Source organism: Portunus trituberculatus, chromosome 39 (assembly GCF_017591435.1).
Source record: "Portunus trituberculatus isolate SZX2019 chromosome 39, ASM1759143v1, whole genome shotgun sequence".
Classification (NCBI taxonomy): domain Eukaryota; kingdom Metazoa; phylum Arthropoda; class Malacostraca; order Decapoda; family Portunidae; genus Portunus; species Portunus trituberculatus.
Window position 1 is genome coordinate 8063504 of NC_059293.1, and position 10000 is coordinate 8073503.

General features: G+C 39.6%; 1 protein-coding gene across 1 annotated transcript in view; it reads right to left on the bottom strand.

The window, feature by feature from the left end:
• The window catches only part of LOC123515671 (ionotropic receptor 93a-like), a 66968-nt gene that overhangs the window by 42519 nt on the left and 14449 nt on the right, over positions 1 to 10000 (bottom strand). Inside the window, 2 exon segments of the mRNA XM_045274496.1 lie at positions 3558 to 3707; positions 4540 to 4785. Of these exon segments, the coding sequence (XP_045130431.1) occupies positions 3558 to 3707; positions 4540 to 4785 (396 nt within the window).

Here is a 10000-nt window from a genome sequence, read left to right on the forward strand (position 1 = left end):
GCCCCATATATGGGGCAAATTGTATACAAAAAGTTTTTGTATTACTTTCTGTTATTTCTCAGAAATTAAGAAATATATAACCTTTATGATTATTGTTCTTCGTAATATACATGACAAACTTTCCATGGTAGATTATTTTCATTTAAGTTACCTTCTGTAGATTTTGTTAGAGGCAAAAATAGTAAAATTGTAACATCTAGCCCCGGTCTCCCCTACTACAACAACAATAACAACAACAACAACAACTACTACTACTACTACTACTACTACTACTACTACTACTACTACTACTGCTGCTACTGCTACTGCACTACTGCTACAACTGCTGCTACACTACTACTACTGCTGCTACTGCTGCTGCTGCTGCTGCTACTGCTGCTGCTGCTACTGCTGCTGCTACTGCACCACTGCTGCAACTGCTGCTGCTACTGCTGCTGCTGCTGCTGCTACTAATAATAATAATAATAATAATAATGATAATAATACAACTGCTGCTGCTGCTGCAACTGCTGCTGCTGCTGCAATAATAATAATAATAATAACAATAATAATGATGATGATGATAATAATGATGATAATAATAATGCTAACAACAACAACAACTGCTGCTGCTGCTGCTGCTAATAATAATAATAATAACAATAATGACAACAATAATAACAATAATGCTGCTAACAACAACAACTACAACAACAACAACTACAACACAACAACAACAACAACAACAACAACAACAACAACTACAACAACTGCTACAACTACAACACTGCTGCTGCACCACACTACATTACAACACACTGCAACAACCACTGCTATAACAACAACAACAACAACTGCTGCTGCACTACACTACTACTACTACTGCTACTACTACACTGCTACTGCTACTGCTCACTACTGCTGCTACTACTGCTGCTGCTACCACACTACTGCTACCACTGCTACTTTGCTTTGCTGCTGCTGCCACTGCTGTTGTTGCTGCTGCACACTGCTACTACTACTACTACTACTACTACTACTACTACTACTACTACTACTACTACTACTACTACTACTACTACTACTAATAATAATAATAATAATACCACCACTACTATTATTATTAATACTACTACTGCTACTACTACTACTACTACTACTACTACTACTACTACTAGTAGTAGTAGTAGTAGTAGTGAGGAGGTATTATGCTGATTTTCCTTGGAATGATTATTGCTTCCGTGTCAGAGACCCATCTCTTTGTGCTGAACGCATAACAGACGTGTTAGTATCTGGCATGGAGGCGTACATTCCTCATTCTTTTTCTCAACCTAAACCTTCTAAACCTTGGTTTAACTCAGCCTGTTCTCGTGCTATACATGATAGAGAGGTTGCCCACAAAAGGTACTTGAGCCTTCCATCTCCTGAATCTCATGCACTTTATATCTCTGCTCGGAATCATGCCAAGTCTGTTCTTCAACTTGCCAAACACTCTTTCATAAATAGGAAATGTCAAAATCTTTCAAACTCAAACTCTCCTCGTGACTTCTGGCATCTAGCCAAAAACATCTCAAATAACTTCACTTCTTCATCTTTCCTCCTTTATTTCATCCTGATGGCACCACTGCCATCTCTTCTGTCTCTAAAGCTGAACTCTTTTCTCAAACCTTTGCTCACAACTCCACCTTGGACGATTCTGGGCTTGTCCCTCCTCTCCTCCTCCCTCTGACTATTTCATGTCTACAATCAAAATTCTTCGTAATGATGTTTTCCATGCCCTTGCTGGCCTAAACCCTCGGAAGGCTTATGGACCTGATGGGGTCCCTCCTATTGTTCTCAAAAACTGTGCTTCTGTGCTTGCACCTTGCCTGGCCAAACTCTTCCAACTTTGTCTATCGACTTGTACCTTTCCTTCCTGCTGGAAGTTCGCCTACATTCAGCCTGTTCCTAAAAGGGTGACCGTTCTAACCCCTCAAACTACCGTCCTATAGCTTTAATCTCTTGCTTGTCTAAAGTTTTTGAATCTATCCTGAATAGGAAGATTCTCAAACATCTGTCACTTCACAATCTTCTGTCTGATCGCCAGTATGGCTTCCGTCAAGGTCGCTCTACTGGTGATCTTCTGGCTTTCCTTACTGAGTCTTGGTCATCCTCTTTTAGAGATTTCGGTGAAACTTTTGCTGTTGCGTTAGACATATCAAAAGCTTTTGATAGAGTCTGGCATAAAGCTTTGATTTCAAAACTGCTCCTACGGCTTCTATCCTTCTCTCTGCAACTTTATCTCAAGTTTCCTTTCCGACCGCTCTATTGCTGCTGTGGTAGACGGCTACTGTTCTTCTCCTAAACCTATTAATAGTGGTGTTCCTCAGGGTTCTGTCCTGTCACCCACTCTCTTTCTATTATTCATTAATGACCTTCTTAACCAAACTTCTTGCCCTATCCACTCCTACGCTGATGATACCACCCTACATCTTTCCACGTTCTTTCAGAGACGTCCAACCCTTCAGGAAATCAACAGATCACGCGGGGACGCCACGGAACGCCTGACTTCCGATCTTTCTAAGATTTCCGATTGGGGCAGAGAAAATCTAGTAGTTTTCAATGCCTCAAAACTCAATTCCTCCATCTATCAACTCGACACAACCTTCCAGACAACTATCCCCTCTTCTTCAATGACACTCAACTGTCTCCCTCTTCCACAATGAATATCCTCGGTCTGTCCTTTGCTCATAATCTTAACTGGAAACTTCACATCTCATCTCTTGCTAAAACAGCTTCTATGAAGTTAGGTGTTCTGAGGCGTCTCCGCCAGTTTTTCTCGCCCCTCCAACTGCTTACTCTGTATAAGGGCCTTATCCGTCCCTGTATGGAGTACTCTTCGCATGTTTGGGGGGGTTCCAGTCACACAGCTTTGCTTGATAGGGTGGAATCGAAAGCTCTTCGTCTCATCAACTCCCTCCTCTGACTAACTGTCTTCAGTCTCTTTCTCACCGCCGAAATGTTGCATCCCTTTCTATATTTTATCGCTATTTTCATGGTAACTGTTCTACTGATCTTGCTAACTGCATGCCTCCCCTCCTCCTGCGGCCACGCTGCACAAGGCTTTCTTCTTTCTCTCATCCCTATTCTGTCCAACTCTCTAATGCAAGAGTTAACCAGTACGCTCAATCATTCATCCCTTTCACTGGTAAACTCTGGAACTCCCTCCCTGCATCTGTATTTCCGAATTCCTACAACTTGTCTTCTTTTAAGAGGGAGGTATCGAGGCATTTGCTCCCCTAATTCTGGCTGACGGTTTTGGCACTTTTTGAAGTCTTTGGGGAGCCAGCGCTCAAGTGGGCCTTTTCTAACTTTCTTTTTGCCCTTGGCTGGCCCTCTTCCCTACGTAAAAAAAAAAAAATAAATAAATAAATAAAAAAAAAACTACTACTACTACTACTACTATTAATACTTCTACAACTACTGCTACTATACAACTACTAATGCACATATAGATGACAATACTTACTACTACAAATACTCCCACCACCACCAACACTAAGACCACTACGGCCACAACCACTACTATGGCCACTCACTCATGCTGTCGTCGTGGATCACCGTGATGTCGTCCCAGGTGAGCGTTTCGTGGCTCCTCATGTCTTTGAACACCTGAGCGAGGTCATTAGCACCGTTCGTGATAGGAACCGTGATGGCAGTGCCTCGATTGATCCTCCCACATCCAGATTCTAGCAGGAGCAAGAGGAGAAGAAGAAGAAGAAGAAGAAGAAGAAGAAGAAGAAGAAGAAGAAGAAGAAGAAGAAGAAGAAGAAGAAGAAGAAGAAGAAGAAGAAGAAGAAGAAGAAGAAGAAGAAGAAGAAGAAGAAGAAGAAGAAGAAGAAGAAGAAGAAGAAGAAGAAGAAGAAGAAGAAGAAGAAGAAGAAGAAGAAGAAGAAGAAGAAGAAGAAGAAGAAGAAGAAGAAGAAGAAGAAGAAGAAGAAGAAGAAGAAGAAGAAGAAGAAGAAGAAGAAGAAGAAGAAGAAGAAGAAGAAGAAGAAGAAGAAGAAGAAGAAGAAGAAGAAGAAGAAGAAGAAGAAGAAGAAGAAGAAGAAGAAGAAGAAGAAGAAGAAGAAGAAGAAGAAGAAGAAGAAGAAGAAGAAGAAGAAGAAGAAGAAGAAGAAGAAGAAGAAGAAGGAAATAAAGAAGAAAAAGATACCAATAGAGAAGAAAAGCAGGAGGAGGAATAGGAAGAGGAGAAAATTATATGAACGAGGAGGGAGACGCGGAAAAGAGAGAAAGAAGATGAGGTAGAGGATAACGATGGACAGGAGGAGGATGAGAATAAAAGGCGAAAAGAGAGTGAAGAAGGAAGATAAGATAGTTAATAAATGAACACAATAAAAAAAAAGCAATGAAAAAGAAATAGAAAAATATCAACACACACACACACACACACACACACACACACACACACACACACACACACTCCCTAGAGAAATGAAAGCAAACACAGAATATAATGGACTCTCTCTCTCTCTCTCTCTCTCTCTCTCTCTCTCTCTCTCTCTCTCTCTCTCTCACCGGTAAGAGCAATATGGAGCTTCTGATTATCCGCTAGTTTCATGCCCCATTCCTGAGTGGCGGGGCAGGAGGCGAGGGTCAGCACTGCCGTCACATCATCCGCCATCGTCTCGTTCAGTGTGTCCACCATCTCCACCCTCACTGACCCCCTCTTTATCACTCCAATGTTGTCTGCTACTGCCTTCTCTATCACCTGCTGAGTTTCGCCCCGAGTGCCAGCCAGTAGCATTGACTCCATGTACACGGCTGTGGAGGGAAGTGTGCTGGGTTAGGTTAAGGTTGGAGTAAGTTTTGGGTGGGTTTGGTTAGGTTAGGTTATGTTAGGTTAGGTTTGGCTTGGTTTGGTTTGATTAGGTTTGGTTAGCTTTGGTTAGGTTTTGTTGGGTTAGGTTTGGTTAAGTCTGGTTAGGTTTTATTTGGTTAGGTTTGGTTATGTTAGGTTGGGTTACGTTAGGTTTGGGTTTAGGATAGGTTAGGTTAGGTTAAATTAGGTTAACTTAATACCACCTTAAGCATAAAGCATCGATTTTTTTCTACCAACTTCTGATTGTGTAAAAAAGTAAAAGTGTAAGAATATAAAGAGGTATAAGAAAAGAAAGTAAGAAGGAAGAACAAGAAGAAAAACAACAACAACAACAACAACAACAACGAGTAGGAGGAGGAGGAGGAGGAGAAGAAGAAAACAACAACAACAACAACAACAACAACAACAACAACAACAACAACAACAACACTAGCAAGAACAACAACAACAACGAGGAGGAGGAGGAGGAGGAGGAGGAGGAGGAGGAGGAGGAGGTGGAGAAGAAAACAACAACAACAGCAACAACAACAACAACAACAACAACAACAACAACAACAACAACAACAACAACAACAACAACAACAACAACAACAATATGATGATGATGATGATGATGAAGAGGAAAAGCAACAACAAAACAACAACAACAACAACAACAACAACAACAACCCTCTTACGTACACAGGAAGAGTATTAACCACGCGCAGCAAATGGAATTCCTAGCATTAATTATAGCAATTTTACTGCACATAATTGTACCATTTACGATCATGATTTAGTCACGAGGAGAAGGAGGACAAGAAGGAGAACAAGAACAAGAACAAGAAGAACAAGAACAAGAAAAAGGAGGAGGAGGAGGAGGAGGAGGAGGAGAAGGAAGAAAAGGAGGAAGAAAAGGAAGTGGAAGAGGAGGAGTTTGAAAAAAAAGAGGAGTAAAAGAAGAGGAGACAAAGAAAGACTAGGAAGACAAGGTGGGATTTCAACTTTTTCTAACACAAAAAAAGTTAATTGGAATAGGTTTTAAAAAAGAGAACACAAATATAGTCAGAACACCTCTTACCTGAAAAAAAATAAATAGATAAACAAATATTCCACACTCGTCATAAAGTGAATCCAACGACCACTAAACAAGAGACAAATAATCAAGTCTGTGATAAATCTTGCGATGAATTTACTCGTTCAGAAATGCAGTAAATCACAGGCCACGGAATAACGCATTTATCGCTAATCTATATATCGTGTTGGCAATTTATCTCCATGTTTATCGGTGGTCAGGGAATGAAGAGGGGGAGGGAGGACACTAGTGCTTAGAGCAATATTACAATACATCACGCGGGTTGATACGCTACGCTGTATTTCGTGTGAATCTTTGCGAGTGAAAGTTGTCGTCAATACTGCGAAGCGAGAGAGAGAGAGAGAGAGAGAGAGAGAGAGAGAGAGAGAGAGAGAGAGAGAGAGAGAGAGAGAGAGAGAGAGAGAGAGAGAGAGAGAGAGAGAGAGCAGCACCAGTAAGTCACGTGTTTCTTAAGGCGGGTTCACACGTGTCAATATGCGACTGAAATTGTAAGTCGTTAAAAGTATCGAATGAGCCCTTCTAGTCGGAACACATTCACACATAGCGACTGGAAAGTATCGGCTGGTTGTCAGTAAGTGAATGTAAATAATAACAATTACTCAACAAGATGTCTTCCTCTGGTGACGATGACGATTGCGATCAAGTTAAATCTTCACAAGTATCTAATCCTCACTTCCGACAACATCCTGCATAGAGGGAAACAGTTCTTGGAGAGTGGCAGCGATCTCATAGGACGTCGATTTGAGTAAGCTTTTTTTGTTGTAAAATTAATCTTCAGTTTTCAGAGTTCAGGATGCGCCCTTTTTCCTCCAACTCCATCTCTGCATCTAGAAACCACATTTTCAAACCTTTCTCTGTGACGTCACAGCGTAAAGAAAGTCGCAAATCGACTGAACATGACCAATATGTTGGTCTTGTTTAGCGACCGGTTTTTTCCAGTCGCTACGCACCGATATTCGGTCGAAAACTCTACCGACTTGCAATTTCAGTCACATGTTGACACGTGTGAACCCGCCTTTAGGTAAGGAGCGATTAAGTCTTTTCTCTACGCTTCACGGTAATGGCGTGTTAGAGTGTTACTATGGCAGGTAGATGGAGGAATGGCAGGAATGAAGGGCAGGCTATACATCACGTTCACTGCCTCCCAGGTATATATGACGACGTACCCTCCCGCCCATCCAGCCTTCGAGTGGCCCGTGCCGTGTCCTTTGTCCTGTGACTGTTTGTCTCCCGCCATTACGAGTACTTCTGTCAGGGTTTAATGACCTCATATTTTTCTTTACTACCTAAGTGACTCCAAGGACAAAGGTCTCCCCCTAATGGTTACGTAGTGATAAGTCATATGTCTCGCTATGTTGGCTTAAATGCAACTTCTGGTGTGTCTGGTTCCTAGTGAGATTCTTGGTGGAGTTGCTACTGGGTTTCCGAGAAATGTTCTTGTGTGGTTCTTAATTAGGTTTCTAATGGGGTTCATGATATCATTTCTGGGTTATAAGTTATACTCATGAGGTTCTGTCCCATACACTCCAGCAGGTGAAAGGGTGCTAAGGCGAAAAAAGACATGCCTCAACTCTCTCTCTACCAGACCAGGAACTTGTATCATTGTTTTGATCCGATACAGAACATTAGAAAACAATCTCCTAATACGGTGTAAAAGTTAGTAAACATAATATCGATGAAAATACCAAATAAATGTCAAGTATTTTTATATGAGATGGACATTATCAATATTTGAGAAGTCTTGAAAACTGCTACTCAAAGGAATCCAAGTTAAAGGTAGGAGGAAACGGAGAATCAGGCACGGAGTTTTAGAGTATATCAGTTAAAAATTAAAGAAATTAATGAATGATCTACTTTTCATAGTGCAACTAGAACGCCACCTTCTATTGGTAAGTTTCCGAACCAGTTAGGCGACAACGGTGTTATCTAGTGGTAAATCTCATAACTGAACAGGGACCGCCGTGTATGAACATGCCTTCGAAGTATTTTTGTGTCTACATTGCCAAAAGGAAATAAAATACATCCTTCTTCATTGGTGATTTCAACGCGTCTCTATGCATGACAGTGCTGCTGCTCGTGTTAATAGATAGATAGACAGACAGACAGATAGATAGATAGATAGATAGATAGATAGATGGATAAATTGATAGATAGACTGGTTGATTGATTGATTGATTGATTGATTGATAGGTTGGTAGGTTGATTGACTGATTGATAGGTTGGTTGGTTGATTGATTGATTGATTGATAGATAGATAATTAGATAGATAGAGAAAGGGAGGGAGAATTAAATAAATAAATAGATAGGCAGATGAATTGATTGAGTGATGGATTAACTAACGGATTCATAAGTTGATGAATGTTGCACATACATAAACAGATATATATATATATATATATATATATATATATATATATATATATATATATATATATATATATATATATATATATATATATATATATATGTAGATGGCTAGGTAGATGGTTGGATACACAAACAAACAGATAGATACTAGATAAATAGACAGACGAAAAGAAAGACAGAAAGAAAGACAGGACTGCAAATCTCAACAGTACAAAAAAAATCTGTCATGTCATGTGTGTTTCTGAACTATGAAGTGTTCCGTTTAGCGCCGCATTTAATTGTCAAAATTGGCAAATCGATGTCGCAGAGTTTAGGAAAGTGAGTGGTTTGTTACTTGTTTGGTTACTTAATTGCATTTGTATCGCAACAGTGGTGACATGTAACGCCACTTTTTAAGATTATTAGCAGCACAAAGGGTTTATATATTACTGAAGTGATGATGATTGATGATGATGATGATGATGATGATGATTGATGATTGATGATGATGATGATGATGATGATGATGATGACTATTATAATATAATAATAAACAACAACAATAATAATAATAATAATAGCAATAATAATAACAATAACAATAACAATACTAGTAATAAATAAAATTAATAATAATAATAATAATAATAATAATATTGATAATAATAATAATAATAATAATAATAATAATAATAATAATAATAATAATAATAATAATAATAATAATAAGAAGAAGAAGAAGAAGAAGAAAATAGAGAACTAAACAAATTATAAATGAACAATACGAAATGAATAGAAACATGAAAAAAGCTAAACAAAAATAACAAATAACAAAGTAACCAACAACAAAAAGCCATAACAATCTAAATGAAATCCAAAAAACTTTCACAGCTAATTACTAGAGTTACAATAATTACATATATGTGATGAAAAAAAAACTTCCATTTTTTTTGTTCTTCCTCTTCTCTATGTGTAATTCATCACTGCTGCCTAATGGTCACCCAGCCAGTCTTCCCCATTACGGAGCGAGCTCAGAGCACATAGACCGATCTTCGGGTAGGACTGAGACCACAACACACTCCACACACCGGGAAAGCGAGGCCACAACCCCTCGAGTTACATCCCGTACCTATTTACTGCTAGGTGAACGGGCCACACATTAAGAGGCTTGCCCATTTGCCTCGCCGCTACCCGGGACTCGAACCCGTGCCCTCTCGATTGTGAGCAGAGTTACCACTACACTACGTGATGTGTGTGTGTGTGTGTGTGTGTGTGTGTGTGTGTGTGTGTGTGTGTGTGTGTGTGTGTGTGTGTGTGGGTGGGTGGGTGCATGTGTGTGTGTGGGGGTGGGGGTGTTATTACTTTGCAAATACTATATGTGCTGGACTGCAGTTTATCACATTTTGCCATGTATAACATATCACATTTAAATAGAATAATTAGCATTATTGTAATTTACATTGTAAAACTACTACTACTACTACTACTACTACTACTACTACTACTACTACTACTACTACTGCTGCTGCTGCTGCTGCTGCTGCTGATGCTGCTGCTGCTGCTGCTGCTGCTGCTGCTGCTGCTGCTACTACTACTACTACTACTACTACTACTACTACTACTACTACTACTAATAATAATAATAATAATAATAATAATAACACTAATACTGCTGCTGCTGTTGCTGTTGTTGCTGCTACTACTACTACTATTACTACTACTACTGTGTGTGTGTG